The sequence below is a fragment of the Polypterus senegalus genome, chromosome 13 (assembly GCF_016835505.1).
Source record: "Polypterus senegalus isolate Bchr_013 chromosome 13, ASM1683550v1, whole genome shotgun sequence".
In the NCBI taxonomy this organism is placed as follows: Eukaryota; Metazoa; Chordata; class Cladistia; order Polypteriformes; family Polypteridae; genus Polypterus; species Polypterus senegalus.
Window position 1 is genome coordinate 88,811,089 of NC_053166.1, and position 16,475 is coordinate 88,827,563.

Consider the following 16,475-nt stretch of genomic DNA (forward strand, 5'->3'; position numbering starts at 1 on the left):
CAAGAATTTGGCTGGTCCCAGTCTCGAGGAGGTCGCCCACGCGAGGCATGGGATAAGCATCAAATCGGAAACTTGGTTGAGCCGACGGAAGTCATTGCAAAACCTCCAACTGCCGTCAGGCTTAGCAATCAAGACGATGGGGCTGGACCAGGGACTACTACTTTCCTCGATCACTCCTAGTGCCAGCATTCGCTTGATTTCCAGTTCCACTTCTACTTTCTTTGCCTCCGGAGTCTGTAGGGTCGCCACGGACGATCACCCCCGGGTCAGTCACTATGTCGTGCGCAATCAGAGAGGTCCGACCTGGTTGTTCACTTACCACCTCTGGGACCGAGCGGATAGCTGCTTCGAGCTCCTGTCTCTGTCTGGGAGATAGCTGTTCACGAAATTAAGGGCACTTACTTCGCAAGAGAGAGCAGGGCTGTCCGGAGGAGGGATCGGGATCCCTCTCCTTCCACGGTTTCAGCAGGTTTACATGATATATTCGCTCAGCTGGTCGGCGATTGGGCTGTTTCACCAAATAGTCGACCAATCCCTTCCTCTCCTTAATTTCGTAGGGGCCTAGCCAATGTGCGAGCAGTTTAGAGTGTGAAGTAGGAACCAATACCATGACGCGATCCCCCGGTTGGAACTCCCGGAGAGTCGTACACGGTCATACAGGCGGCCTGTGCTGATTGTGCCTCCTCGATATGACTTTTAGTATAGGTCTTATTACATCAAATCTATCGCGCAACTGGGCGATATACTCCAAAATGTTAGTGGAGGGCTGTGCCTCCCCTTCCCAGCCCTCTTTTAAAATATCTAATAAGCCCCGGGGCTGTCTTCCGTATAGTAATTCAAAGGGAGAGAACCCGTAGAGGCTTGAGGACTTCCGTAGGCAAAGAGGACAAGGGGAGGAGTTGGTCCCAATTCCTCCCATCCTTGCTGACTACCTTACGTAGCATTTGCTTGAGAGTTTGATTGAATCTCTCCACTAGCCCATCGGTTTGAGGATGATACACCGAGGTTTTTAAATGCTTTATTTTCAGTAACTTGGCAGTCTCCTTGAACGTTTCCGAGGTGAAAGGCGTTCCTTGGTCCGTCAGGACTTCTAGGAATGCCCACGCGTGAAAAGACTCCTACTAGTTCCGTGCAATATTTTTAGTGGTAGCCGAGCAATGGAACGGCTTCAGGGAATCGGGTTGCATAATCCACGAGGACGAGTATATATTTATATCCTCGGCTGAGGGCTCCAGGGTCCTACTATATCCACCCCAATCCTGTCAAAGGAACGCCAATAAGGGGAAGGGGAATCAGAGGAGCACGGTCCTTCCTAGGAATTTGCCGCAGTTGACACTCCGGCAGGAAATGCAAAAGCGCGAACCTCCTCATTAATCCCCGGCCAAAAAAAACGGAGCTTAATGCGCTCTAATGTTTTATCGGAGCCGAGATGGCCTCCAAGAAGGTGAGAGTGGGCTAACTCGCAAACCTGCCGCCGTAGGTCCGCTGGACTAGCAACAACTTCCGGACCTTCCCTCATGTTCAGCAACCCGATACAATAATTCATTATCCATGACAAAGTGAGGTCCCTGTGGCATGGGCAAATGCGCGCTGGCGTTAACGAGAACCACTGCATTCTTTATGTGCTTCAGAGAGTCGCCATTCCACTGTTCTCTTGAAAGAAGCCGAGTCGCTCTAAACTGAAAGTGCAACTCAGAGAGCGGGTCCGGTCTGACCTCAAGGGGCGGAGAATCCTCCTCGCTGCCGGGCGCTAGTGGATGACGTAGTAGCCCGCGACGGTCCGGGAGTATCTTCGCACTCTCTTGGCCTACCGCCCCACTCCCTGTCGGCTGATTACACGGTGTGGAAGCAGCTTGAGATGAGTCTTTATCATCTATAACGAGGCCAAAAGCTTTTCGGGGAATGCTTTCTAAACTACCGCGGTTACTGTCAGACCAGTCCCGCCCGAGGATTACGGGAAACGGAGGATCCGGTGTACCGCACGTAAGCGCCAAGGGTTCCTCCGAGACATACGTAACACCGGGCGGTATTGTACGAGCGGATATCTCCGTATACATTTTAGACTGGTCTTTTCTTAATCCATTGTTGCGGTAGAACAAAACGGCGAGCAACGACAGACACGCTACTGCCGGAATCAAACAGCGCTGTTATCATATGTCCATTAATAAGAAGCTCTCCCGTATGTTTATCCGCCAGGGATTGCTAAGGGCACACAAACAACCCCGCCATTGTCCCCTACGGTCCGCCTTGTTCCCGACAGGTCGCAAGCCAGACGGCCCGGCGACTTCGAACAGGCTCTGGATTGCGTGGAAGGGACTGCTTTGTAGGACATAACTCCCGGTAGTCCACAGAGCGGCTGTTCTGCCCTCCCGGTTTCACAGCCGGCCTCTGGGTTGCAAGAGCTGTAGCAGCTCGTCCATGGAATGGAATTCCCCAGGCCGGCTGGGCAAATTCCTGGGGTATCGCTGTAGCAGCAAAAACAGGCCACTTGCTGCACTATTTGCAAGGGGTCAAATCAAATGGCCGTAGCCACTCACCCACCTGTTGCCAGAGAGCCATAGCCCTCTGACAGATTCTTGGGGCCGGAACCGAGGTGGTGTGTCCTTCCTGGAAATGGCGGCTCCTGGTGGGATTTCCGGTAAGACCTGCAGAGAACTCAGAAAGAGCGTCAGCGCCCCCCCCTGGGCAGATGTATAAACAGTATTGTCTAAGCCCTTCAGCTGCTTCCCATGCACACGTGTGTGACACTGTCTAATTTTCTTATGTGATCCTTAGCACCTCAATATTCTTGATGTTTCTGAAAGTATGAATTTCATACTTATTGGTTAAAATGCTCATGGACAGAATTCTTGTACTTGTAGAGGTGATATTTGCTCGCTTCCTTTTGTTTCTCAACATCTATTTTATCCCAGGTTAAGACTCTCGAATCCCGCATCGTCAAACATTTCCACTTCACCACCTGGCCTGACCACGGTGTTCCCGTCAAAACTCACAGCCTGATTGCCTTCAGGGAGCTTGTCCGCTCCTTCATGAATCAGTTGACTAGGAATGCACCGGTGGTTGTCCACTGCAGGTACTACATAAATTGTTACTATGCTTTCTTATAATACTGTGGAGGTTGTCTCAACCACTTTTGCTCGCTCATTTCTCTGATCACCAAAATTAAAATCTCAGGTGACTGTAGCAGTCTATTTGAATAATAACTGCTCTCCCTATAAGTAGCTTTGAATTGTTTGTTTGGCTGTAATACTTTATGCTTCCTGTAAATCTTTTTCCATTAAGATGTAGTAATTTTTTCTAACTATACCATCATTGCCAGACTGGATCTGGTCTCTCATTAGAAAAGCCTCTTTTCTTTTTCTGTTGCCACTTGGAAATCCTTCTATAACTTGAACCTTCTTGATCTCTTGGCATAGAGGATTGATGGGAGCATTTGTCCCCAACCTAAGGGGTTTCCTTCTAGTCACTAAGTCTTAAAGCACTGCCCCGCCGCAAGCAGCTTGAACTCTAGCTGCACCACTGAATGGGGGACATTGGGATTTCACAAACAGAAGAAAATGTCTCATGTTTTGCGTACCATGACAAGATGGAAAGAGAAAAAAGGGTGCATAATGTGACTTTATCTGTACTCTCAGAAGGCTCACTTATGCACACACTCACATAGAACCAGATTAGAATTGCCAGTCAAACTATCACTTATGTTTTTGAGATGCAAAAAGGATAGTTGTGTAAAATAATGTTCAAACTCTGTAATGTTATGATGCTGGGGTTTTGATAAGTGCAGAATCCATTTTTGTTTGTATTTTGTATTTTTCTAACATGTATTTTACATTTATGGTTCTATCTAAATGTCATTTTATTTAGAATCTGCATTACCATTACGATTTTCTCATATGGATGCCTAATTTTTCCATATATTATTGAATGGTTGCATTCGGTTATATCATTTACAGTATGTCAACTTCTTTCCACTGCTAACATGTAATGGACAGGTTACAACCTGTGAATCATCAAACCACTGGTATTAATTAAAGATGGTGGCGTGCTACCATCCAGGTATACGTTACTGGATATTTTAAAAGCTACTTTATGCATAAGCTTTTGCAGATCATCTTAAGATGTGAGGACTTGTTTCAAATTCATTTGTTTTTTGAGTTAAGTCTGGTTTCAGTGTGCAGCCCAGCTGTGAAGATACCCTGCTTCGGGTAACCAATGATTTGTTTATGGCAGCAGACTCTGGACAAACCAGCATATTAATTCTGTTAGATCTTATTGCAACATTTGACACCATTAGACATGACATTCTACTGTCCAGAATGGAGAACTTGCTGGGTATCTCTGGCATCGCCCCCCAGTGGTTTAAGTCCTATCTGACTGACAGGCAAGAGTTTGTTAGTCTTGGCAACAGCAGATTGAGCTCAGTGCCAACCACACAAGGGGTCCCTCATTGCCCTGTCCTCAGCCCTCTGCTCTTCTCTATCTATATGCTTCCCCTTGGCCAAATCATTTGTAACTTTGGATTGGGTTATCATTTTTATGCATATAATACTTAACTTTATTTCAATGTAAAAGTAAAACTTCATTAGGTCTTTCCCAACCTACAACTTGCCTCAGTGAAATTAAAACCTGGATGGAGCGGAACTCTTTAAAATTAAATTGAAACAAAACTGAACTCCTGCAAATTGGCACTAAAGTACAACTTAAGAAAATGAGCTCCTTCTCAGACACTCTGGACGGTCATTAAGTCTTCTTCTGGTGCAAGGAATCTTGGTGTCATTTTTGATTTCTCCCTTTCTTATTCCACCCACGTAAACCAACTTTCTTACTTTCACCTCTGTAACATAAACACACAAACATGTCCATACTTTTATCACATCCTGCATCGATTATTGTAACTCCCTACTGGCAGGTGCCCCTTCAAATCTCATATCACAGCTCCAGTTAATTCAAAACTCTGCTGCAAGAGTCCTTACACAGACCAGCAACAGCAAGCACAATACACCCATCCTGCTTCACCTTCACTGGCTCCCTGTGTCTTAAAGGACCTTCTCCATTGCTGTGCTCCTGTTCACCCACTAAGGTCCTCTGATTCCACAGGAAAGGTACTATATAAATAAAATGTATTATTATTACTAATTGGACTTAGACAATCAATTTCTTCAAATTTTTCCTGTGATGGCTAGATGAAAAGCAGATAACCAACAACAGTGTGTTATTTTGTGTGATCAGGGAATACGGGCTTAAAGTTTTTAATGTGAGTTGAATAATGGTCAGAAGATTGGGAAAGGAAAGTCAAAACTGAAGGCGAACTAAATCCTAAAAGGCAAAGCTAAACTCAATGAAATTAAAAGAAACATATCACAAAAGCTCAAAATCTAACTACCAGACATTTCGTAAAAGAAAGCACAAGCAATTGGTTTGTTTGCTAAAATTATAAAGACTGCATGCTGGTATCCTTAATCCCATGAGCTATGAGTGACATCTTTCTGGATGCAAGCAGAGCACATGACAGAAATCAACACAGCAGTCATAAATGACATGGCTGCTCCCACTAAAGTAAAACAAACTAGCAGAATCTGCCAAAAAACTAAATGCATCATTTCCAAATGAAATACATAAAAAACATACATTTGACCCTTGTTTGTCATTTTATACTTTTTCTCATCTCATCATCATTTATTTTGCTGCTTTGTGGCCTTCTAAATTCCATCCTGCTGCACACACTAACAGATGCAGGATTCAAATCTGGAATGCTGAAACCATGAGGCAGCCACACTAGCCACTGCACCACAATTTTGCTTGTCTTTGCTTGTGTTAAAGTGAGAAAACTCCTTCTGAAATAATTAAATTAATTGGACAAAAACCTTTTTGTATTGAAATATATCATATAAAACTAAGTAAAAGCAGCATTCAATATAATTAACAACAGTAATACAGTATATGCTGTGGATTCTGAAAGTATTCTGACCACTTTCCTTTCTGCATACTTTTCTGTGGTATAGATTTAATGTTAAATTGATAAATCTGCCATTTTTGCCTCATTCAGTAACCTATTATGATAAAATTTTCATAAATGTTTGTAAATCTATTAAATATCAAAAACTGAACTCTCTCATTTATACAAATATTCTGACCCTTTGCTGTTCCAGTTTGCTTTAATTATCCTTAAGGTGTGTGAATGGTGAAACTGAATTGACTGGACATCATTTAGAAACACACATACCAGCGCATATAAGTTGCCACAATTCACACTGCATGTCTGAGCAAAAACCAAAGCCTTGAAGGTGGTCAGGGCAAGATACTAAAATTATTTCTAAAACTTTCAGTATTCCCATTAGCACTGTCACCTCAGTCATTGTAAAAATGGAAGACGTTTGGAACCACTAGGACTATTCCTAGAGTTGGCTGTCCAGCCAAAATGAGTAACCAAAATGACAAGAAGGGCTTTGGCCCGGAGGCCCCAGTTGACACTCTAACAGAAATTCAGAAGTCTTCGGCTGAGATGAGAAAACCTGTTGGAAGGATGACTATCTTAGCAGTGTTACATCAATCAGATGTTTATGGTAGAATGGCTATGTTCCGCTTGTAGTTTACCATACTGCATTTCTGATGAGACAAAAATTGAACTCTTTGGGAAGAACTCCAAGAAATACATCTGGGGCCTCATGTATAACGCCGTGCGTAGAACTCGCACTATAACATGGCGTAAGCACAAAAGCCGAAATGTGCTTACGCACAGAAAAATCCAGATGCAGGAATCTGTGCGTACTCCAACTTCCACGTTCTTCTGCTACATAAATCCCGATCAGTGTGAAAACTAACACTTGTGCACACGCTTTGTGTTACGCCCCAACTCCTCCCAGAATTACGCCTCTTTGAATATGCAAATCAATATAAATCGCCCTTAAGCGCAGCCTTCTGTGAAAAGACAATGGGAAAAGCACGGGGGAAAATATAAGAATTTCAGCGAATACCAAGTGGAGGCAAAGAAAAAACATACTATTTGTTCAAATAAACCGTGGTATAATCAACAAAAGAAAGTTGATCGAGTGACATAGAGTGTTGGAGAAACTTGAAAGCTCACATTCACAAATCACACAGTGCCGGAAATAAAAAAGAAGTCACATATCAAAGTCGCCGTGAAAAGCCGAGTTGTAAGCCCACTGTCTGAGTGTCATATGAAAGCTTATTAGGGTCTCGACATTTCCACTTTAATCACGTAGTTTATTTTGTCATTAAAGTAGAACATCATAAACTTCATCTTAAAATCGTTTAATTAACCAGTTTCTCAAATCACATCGTAATTAAAGTAGCACGTTAAATGCTTTGTTTTGTATTTGATCTTCTATGTGCTCTATGTGTGTGAATCACTACTTGCTTCTTAAACGGCTCTCTTCCTCCAACTGGACACAGAATCCATGACATTCATGATATTACAGCTCTCTGAATAACTAAAATACTGAGATGTATACGTGATGTCATTTTCATGATGATAGGAGTTAAAGCACGTTATTAAACATGTTTCACTTCGATGAAATAATTTATTGCAGCAGTACTCAGGGGCGGCTCTACGCTTGTGGTGGCACTGGGCAGAGGAAGAATCGGTGGCTCCTTCGCTCGCCCGTCAGTAAGGTAGCTTATGCACGGTGGAAGGCTACGTCCGTTGCAGACACTGCATAGCCACCTCGTGCTCATGACACAAGCATTTAACTTTTGCCGAAATTTGTCGCTGCGTTTTTAGCTGTGTTGTTATTTTCTCTTTCTGTTTTATATTCAATATATATCGGCGTAGCCGTCACTGCAGTCAGTGCTTTTCTTTCCCCAAGTAACCGATCGCCATACAATCAGCTCTGTAATAGAAGTTAAGCCATCTGTAAGTTTAGCGCCGATTCTTCAAAACGTTTAAAGAACATTGAAATATCTTCGTATTACATGTTTAATTATTCTATCCTTAACGACACTCCCAGTGAAGAATATAGATTATTTAAACGAAGTTAAAGTTTTATCTGTATAATTTAATAAACATATTTTGCTGCATTTCACCTTAAAAATGATATCGTCATCATATGTAAATACGTGCTTTATAAAGTGGCCCAGGTTGTGAGATATTATAACTGTAGTGCAAGTTTACAGTGGGGTGATTGTACTTATAAGTACAAACCGTTCTACAAGGTGCAATTGATTGAATGCATTTACAGTTCTTGGGATTAAACTGTTTCTGAACCGCGAGGTCCGTACAGGAAAGGCTTTAAAACATTTTGCCGTGGCTGAGACAGCGTGTCCTTAAAGCTGTATACCGATAATTCCCTTTCCCGATCAGCTGCTGTTGTGATTCACACTCAGATACAATGATATAAATACTCCGAGTCGTGCAGTGAGAGCAATATGGAAAAAGATGATCCGCTGTGGCAACTCCTAACGGGAGGAGCTGAAAGAAGAAGAAGAAGAAGAAGAAGAGAGTAACAACGCTAAAGCAGTTATGGTATTTGGAATACTATGGCTGTTCCCTGGACCATTGTATTGTTACAAGTTAATTACAATCAGATGCATTACACTAATAAACAATATGCGGTTAGTTTCGGTGTATTTATAAAGCCGCGTCAGGAAAATAAGGTGTAACCACACAGGAACAGTACCATTGCTTTGACGCTGGGTGCCGCCAGTCTGCAAAACCGAGCGGAGAACTTGCGTACGACAAGGCATGAGGTACCGTGGAAAAGTGCGTGGCTTTACGCCAAGTGTAGGTTTTATACATCGCGATTTGAACGTGGAAAAGTTCTTACGCAACATTTCTGTGCGTACACACCGTTTATACATGAGGCCCCAGGTGATGACCAGATACTGCTTGTGACCTGCCTAATACCAGCCATAGGGCAATGCAACCAGTTTTCTGCTTGTAAAGGATCAATATCCCAACCAGTATTTTACAGTACATATTTTGATGATTGAAAGGAGAAACAATACTCAATAGCTGTATTTCAATACTTAAATATAGATGAAAAAGAGGAAATTCACTAAAGGGAAGTCAAAACTCACAGAACAAAATGAGTCACTGTAGGTGAGAAATCTGTAAACTATACAGTATGTTTCAGCACTTATCACTGTTAAAGTTCTCTCCTGAAAAGGAGCAAAATATTCTTTGTGATCCATGCCTCAGACTCTTTATTGAAAAATGCCTGATTTTTTCATAAAAGGTTTAAGGAAATCCATCAAATGAATGCCCTAGTTCACTTCTCCTTATAGAGTTGCGGGATTCTGAGACACCTTTGAGTGCAAGGCAGGAATAACCTTGGATGGGGCGCCAGCTTTAAAACACAGACAGACATAAAATATTTTAAAACTCACCCACACCGCATCAGTAGAGAGACTCTCAGTTTGAGTTGCAGTTGTCTGTGTTAAAAATGTTGTGAAGCATGTCATAGATTCAAAAGCAGCATCCATGTCACTTTCAAGTAAACTATCCTGTATATCTGAAGCACAGAAAATAGTGTGAAGCAAGCAATGCACATAATGGGGGGATACAAAGGAGAGAACAACATAAAGCATAAACGGTAACATGAATCCCACACCCCCAGGAGGCCTGCCAAGAAGAGCTGCAGCAGATCCAGTATTTGAATGGATTCCTTCTAAACCCTTTTTCATTCAGTGTGGCATCTTTATGTCAATTAAAAGTTGTTGTATTATTGTATTTCTTCTGATTTTGACTAACCACATGGATAATAGCTTAGTAGGCTTTTTTGTCAGGTCCTGAAGTTGCATTAAGCATCTTAAATGATGACATCCATCCAGCTTGTTTCCTGTCTGCCTCCTCATCTTTTACCTTCTAGTTTTCCCAGCATCAGTGCCTTCTCTAATGTGTCTTCACATTGTGTTTGAAATGTTTTATCATCAGATTGACTCCATTGATGGTGTATTTTTATATTGCAATTCCTTTGTCTAGTGCTGGAGTTGGACGCACGGGTACCTTCATTGCCCTGGACTACCTCCTGCTTCAACTGAGCAATGAAATGGCTGTCAGTGTGTATTCCTGTGTGCAAAGAATGAGGAAGAACAGACCACTTATGGTCCAAACTGAGGTGAGATTTTTTTTGTTTGTATTTAACATCTACAATTTAGCTGTTTGACTTACTTTTTTTAAATTTTTCCAATTTTGATGCATTAGTTATTATTGAGTACCCACCTCAGTAAATTCCTTCTTCATGCATTATACGTGCTAAGGACATTTAGCCATGTTAAATGTATAGCTTATATCTAAACACTTTCACACACAGAATTTGATCCTAATAGAAAACAAAAAAAATACTTGGAGTTCTTTCATTGAACATTACTCCAAAGAGCTTTGATGGTATAAAACAATTGAACCCATTCTTTGTAGTTAGAGCTAAGAGAGGAAATGACTGACTCAGCATTCCACAATTGCGTTAATGCAGAAGAATGAAACTGTAAGCTTGTGCTGGACATCAGATCAACTGGTTTCTATATTTATGGCATATTTCAATGGCCAATATAGAGTACTCTTAAAAATAACAGTTCTTTAATGGAACTATATTGTTCTTTATTGGGTTGTGTGGTTCCTCATAGAACCATTTCCTGACAAAGCAGCATTTCATTCTGAGAAGGGTTCTTTGCACATGAGGTTGGCATTTAACAAATCTGTCACAATCTACTCAAGATTATTCAGTGTATAGAGCCTGTTACAGATCTAAATAAATAAAGATTATTTCTGGAATCTTCATGTGGATAGGTCATTTGGGAACCAAGAATGGTTCTCCTATGGCATTGCTATGAAGAACGGCTCTGGCCCAGTCCACCATAAATCATAAACCAAGGATTCTCAAACTCGGTCCTGGAGGTCCACTGTGGCTTCAGGTTTTTGCTTCAACCAGAATCATAATCAGTGACAACAACTGAGAACACTGATGCATTTAATTAGCTGTTTTTGTCTCTTCTCTTATGCTACATACAGAAATGCACAACAGTATGATTTTTACATTTATAAGACATTTTGAAATATTTCTGCTTTTTCTATAGATTTAAATGCTTAACTCTCTTTTGTTGATTTCATTATACTTTGCCCTTTCTCTGTGCAGTTTGCTCCCTTCATTGTATCCCAACAATGACAATTAAAAACAAGCAGAGCAGACACGCTGGCAAACAGCAGTGAGTAATTAAAGACTGCAACTACTTTAGCGTCAGACCAACTAATTAGTAAATAATGGATTAATTAAACAATTAGAACACCTGGAAAAGTAGAATGAAAATCAAGATGAAAATATTGTTAAAAAGAAAAAGACACATTACTTCAATATAACAGCTTAGTATGTATTAATAATTTTAATTACTAATTAATAACTTAGTTTTCTAATTTCTATATTATTCCCAAAAAGCAGAATCAGGGAAATAACAGTTCGCTTAATTATCCCGGAAGTCCAATCAACAACAGAAGCTGGTTGGAAAAAAACCTGCAGCCACAGTGGGTCCTCAGGACCAAGTCTGAGAACCCGTGTCATAGGCCGATTGGTCTAGCAGTTAAACACAACTACAAAGATGTTCTGTAGTTGACATGAATTCAACAGAATGGATCTGCAGTCCACAATCATTATGACGTAATTCAAGGTCTTCATTCCCCACACGCTTGTTTCAAGGTTTTGGCAACACGTACTAATAAAATGCATTGCATTTTTCATTATAAAAGATGGCATGTACAACCAACACTATAATCTAATAAAGCATAATTTAAATATAAAAAAACTTATAGAAAATAAAAAAGACCTGTTTGGGGTAATACTAATCCCTTTGAGCATATTGAATGTTAGGAAGATATAGAAGAGTTAGAGTTAGTAGCTGATGGGGTGACCACGGGGTTCTCAAACTCAGGTCCTTGGAGGTCAGTGTACCATCTTTATAGCTGTTAATGGGATTTGTTATTTTATCAATTTATTACTGTTCTCATTTTTCTACCTTAATGAGGAAAGATTTAATTGACTCAAATGACATTAGTACTCTGATTTTTTTTTTTTTTTCAGGTCTGTTGCCACAATTACACAATTATGTACGGGATTCCTAACAGCACTGCTTATGTTTTCATCTATTGGAATGAAAATTGCACCACATTCTATTACTACATGCATTACAAAATACATTCCAGTAGATAGTGCATTACGAACAGAATACACATAACAGTGTAACTGCTGGACATACAGAAATTGCTTTATACAGCTAATCTGAAACTCCATAATCCAAAATGATGGTACAAGTGGAAAATTCCACACCTGACCTTGTCTGTCTGAGCCAGACATATGACACATACCGTAAATGTGTGTCACATGTGAGAAGAACACATTGCCATCCATCCATCCATTTTCCAACCCGCTGAATCCAAACACAGGGTCACGGGGGTCTGCTGGAGACAATCCCAGGGCACAAGGCAGGAACAAATCCTGGGCAGGGTGCCAACCCACCGCAGGACACACACACAAACACTAGGGTCAATTTAGAATCACCAATCCACCTAACCTGCATGTCTTTGGGAGGAAACCCATGCAGACACGGGGAGAACATGCAAACTCCACGCAGGGAGGACCTGGGAAGCGAACCCAGGTCCCCTAACTGCAAGGCAGCAGCGCTACCACTATAAACATAACCTGGTGCAAGTGAAAAAGGCTTTTGTGCAACATCAGATTATATGTTGGAGTTTGAAGACGTCACTGGACTAGTGGTAGAAGTGGATGATACATTATATTGTCGCAGATCCTGTGTGTGCTCTCTGTTGTTTAGTTATGATGATAGTGTCTGAGTCAATTTAAGGCTGAAAGAACTGGTAGCTACTGTATATTCCTGAAAATATGTATTGTAAAATATGCATTTTGAAGTAAGGAATATGTCACACCCCATCAAAAGGACTGCCATTAAGAGAGCAGATAAAGAAGGACCACAGGTGCTGTTGCAGATTTCAGTATGTGAAACAGCCGAATAAGTAAATCTGCCTAACGACACCAGTAGAGTCACAGTATCAACTTTCTGACTACACGTCTAAACGAATAACTAAAGTAAGTTACCATTGCTGTCTAATTGGAAATGCAAACATGTCTTGCCAAAATATAGTCACAGCATTTTAACACTCAGTATACAGTATACATAGACCACAATGCTAATCTAAACTCTGTTTGTTGTTGTAGTGTTATATAGTGATGCAAAAGTCAAAATGACAGTAAGATTTTGTAGCAGACAGAGGTACTTTTCAAATATGTGGTGCCCAGTAGCTACAGTGGCCTACATGTGTGTATCTGTCTGTCTTTTCTGTTGCTGCACTCATTACAATGTAAAGTATAAGTTCTTTGTTAAGTTTAAGTTATTTTGTGCTACTGAGATCCTGAATGGATAAGAGCTGTTTTAGCATTTTACCCCAGGAGTGGTATAAAGCACAAGGACTGCAGGAATTGAGGGTGGGTATTTTTGAAAGATACAAATATGAAAAACTAGGGGGCTTCACTTCACTCGCCAACCCCTTTGCAGGACCTACACGCTAGTCATTTCCCGGAAGAATCGTGCTGCGCTTTTGGATAAACACGAATATCAATTCTATCTTTGATATCTGCGTCTTTCGAAACTGTTGTCAATGATAATTCGTCAAATGTTGGCTTATTATATATGCAAGCGTGATCTTTCGGATTCATATAGAAATAGTAAACTGCAATACTTTTGGACATATGGATTTGTATCCATTATTAGTTGCCGATTGTTTAAATCTTTCGATCCTATGTTACATCACTTCTCCATGATCAAAAATATAAACCTGACCGAATTGTAGTTTCTTTGAAATTAAACTTGTAGTAGCTTTAATTGTTGCAGGATCACAGATTCTCACAGCGTATGGTCCTGAATCGTGTAATTCTACATTTTGAGCATTAAACGATGCAAAAGCGAACAGATTATTGTAGATTTGGATATTTTGCCTGTAGTGTTTGTGGATTTCACTTTCACCTAATAACAAAACTTTTATTTCTCGCGAATACGCCTCTTCATTGGGGAGAAACACTACTTTTCCCTAATGAGAACATGAATTAGACGATCTACAAGTCTCCGACTTAAACTTTAAAGCTAAACAATATCTACATACTTCTGTCATATCAGCTATGTCCATATATTTTATGTCTTTTTGTTGTTCCGTTATTTCATTGAGTAATAATTTCCGTTTGTTAGTGCTAACGCAATCTTTACTGTCAATTTTCTGAGACTTTTGAATTTTAGCACTTTCATAATCTCTAACCTGCTCTGCAACATTTTTGAACCTCTTTGTCTTCTACTCTTTGTCTTTTCTTTTTCTACTGTTTGTCTTTTATTTCCACCCCCGCTTGGACCTGTTAGTTTTTCAGTTCATCTCTTGTCTCGCAGGAGTTGAAATTATCTCTCTGAAAATGTCTTGTCTTGTCTCTCTGAAAAAAAGATTTTTTTTTTTATATGATAGACAGATATGTAAATATTCCAAAATCTGAAAATATTGGAAATCTGGAATTCTTCTGGTACCAGACTTTTATGGATTATGGATGTTCAACCTGTGTTATAGAGATGGTATAAGTGATGTTCATAGTTCCATTATGATTTAGTGGTAGGATTCAGCCTTGGATTACTTATTTCTGCTTGTATTGGAGTGCAGCCTGCAATATTGTTTGCAACAAAAACGTTCATTATAAAATTAGAAAAGTTTACTCTCAAGAAAATAGAGAAAGGCTTCATGTTTTTAGTCAGTTTTTAATCACATCAGGTAGACTCACTGAGCTTCACAAACAGTTAGTAAATCACCAAAATGTAGAAAATGCAGTAATACAGAAAGCAAAGGAGGAAAGGAAAGCTCCAGGCCAGCACAGCAGGCAAAAGTAAATTGCTACTGTGCATTTTTTTTATTAACATTTATTTTGCAAACATTAAAACTTTAAAAAATTACAAGTATGCTAAACTAATATAGTATTTTTGTCAGAAAGTTTTTGTATAAAATCAGTAGTAAATGAAAAAATCTAATTGTCAAAACATGAAGTCTTATTTAGCTTTCCCATTTTGTTTTAATTTCTATTTATTCCTTTTGCTTCCAGTCGCAGTACATCTTCCTGCACCAGTGCCTGCTGGAAACCATTAATGCCCGTGAAGCCAACTCAGAGCTTATCTATGAGAATTCAGATTGTATCTATGCCAATGAGCTGGCATTAAAAGAAGTGAACAACTTTAACAGCTTCCCCTCATAAAAGATCCATTGTAAGCCCCTTTTTTTCTCTGCACTGAATTGCCTTTAGTCAATCACTCCAGATCAACCTTGAAGGAAACTTTGCAAAGCTACTAGCCAAACACCGAAATCAAGCAGACTTCCAAAGAAACTGCCTGTTTTAGTCTAATTTTAATTGCAACTAGTCTCGTGTCATCAAAATTATGTCACATGGCATTTTCTTGTTTTTTCCTGACACTTAAACCAGTACCTCGCTGTGTGTCTATACTGAAGGTAGGAATTGTTACATGGCATGATGGTAACTTGAAAAAAGCTACTCAGCTATTTATAACAGTTTGGCTTTGGTTAAATAAAACTAAGCTGATGAGTTCTCAATATTATACTGGCCAAGAAAAAAGCACTGTGGCTTTAACGGCATTTAGTAAACCAAATATTCCTATTATATTGAGGAATGCAGTGGCCTCACCACTCTTTTCTAAAGAGGAAATACTTGTTGACTATGGCAATGCCTTTTTAGCCCAGCAGACCTTACATTGTTTTGAAATCTGCCACAGGCATGGTAGTAGTAGTAGTAGTAGTAGTGAAATGCTTACCTGCTTGAGGGCTTCAGGTGACTGACTTGCAGTGGGACCCACTCAGACCTGCACTTACATATATCCACCAATCAGGGAGAGCCACATTGGGAGGCACTTTTTATATTAACCCTTTGTCCGCTGGGCTGCACTTTATAATGCCTCTGTATTGCAGACTGATGAAGACTTCAAAGAGTTTACATCTTCCTTATAAAGTGAATGACTGGGAAGTTGTCAACAAGAAGATGATTTGTCCATGCATTTTAAATTAAACATTCATTGAGTTTTGAAGTGAAGAAATGTTTATTTTTGTGTTGATCTTTTACAGCAGAAGTGTACACTATAAAAATTAAGAATGATTATGAATAACAATTCTCTGTATCTTTATGATAAATTATTAAAATTATTAATGTTTGCATGTTATGTAAATGCTAAATAAAATATAATAAAGTAACAGCATTTTGTGTTTTAAACATCCAAGTTAGTACATAGTAGAGTCTGATTTTATTTGCATCTCTCAGTTGATTTGTTTGAGTATGTCTGTGTTGAGTTTGCTCTGCTGTTATTCCCAGTGCTGTCCGAATAGGCTCTGCCCCTCTTGACCCTATATTCGAAAAGAATCTAGAAGAGAGATGAATGTTGTGTTTAAATGTATTAAGCATACTTAATATTTATATATTGTGATG

At 40.0% G+C, this 16,475-nt stretch overlaps 1 protein-coding gene across 2 annotated transcripts in view; it reads left to right on the plus strand.

Annotated features, from left to right (window-relative positions):
- The window catches only part of LOC120542530 (receptor-type tyrosine-protein phosphatase H-like), a 123,031-nt gene extending 106,853 nt beyond the window's left edge, over positions 1-16,178 (plus strand). Inside the window, exons 17-19 of one of the 2 annotated variants that reach the window (XM_039775056.1) lie at positions 2,913-3,073; positions 9,941-10,076; positions 15,090-16,178. In XM_039775056.1, coding sequence (XP_039630990.1) covers positions 2,913-3,073; positions 9,941-10,076; positions 15,090-15,239 — 447 coding nt within the window. In that variant the 3' untranslated portion in view covers positions 15,240-16,178. The remainder of the gene's footprint in view (positions 1-2,912; positions 3,074-9,940; positions 10,077-15,089) is intronic. The other variant, XM_039775054.1, reaches the window with a different exon arrangement.
- The last annotated feature ends 297 nt before the right edge of the window (positions 16,179-16,475 follow it).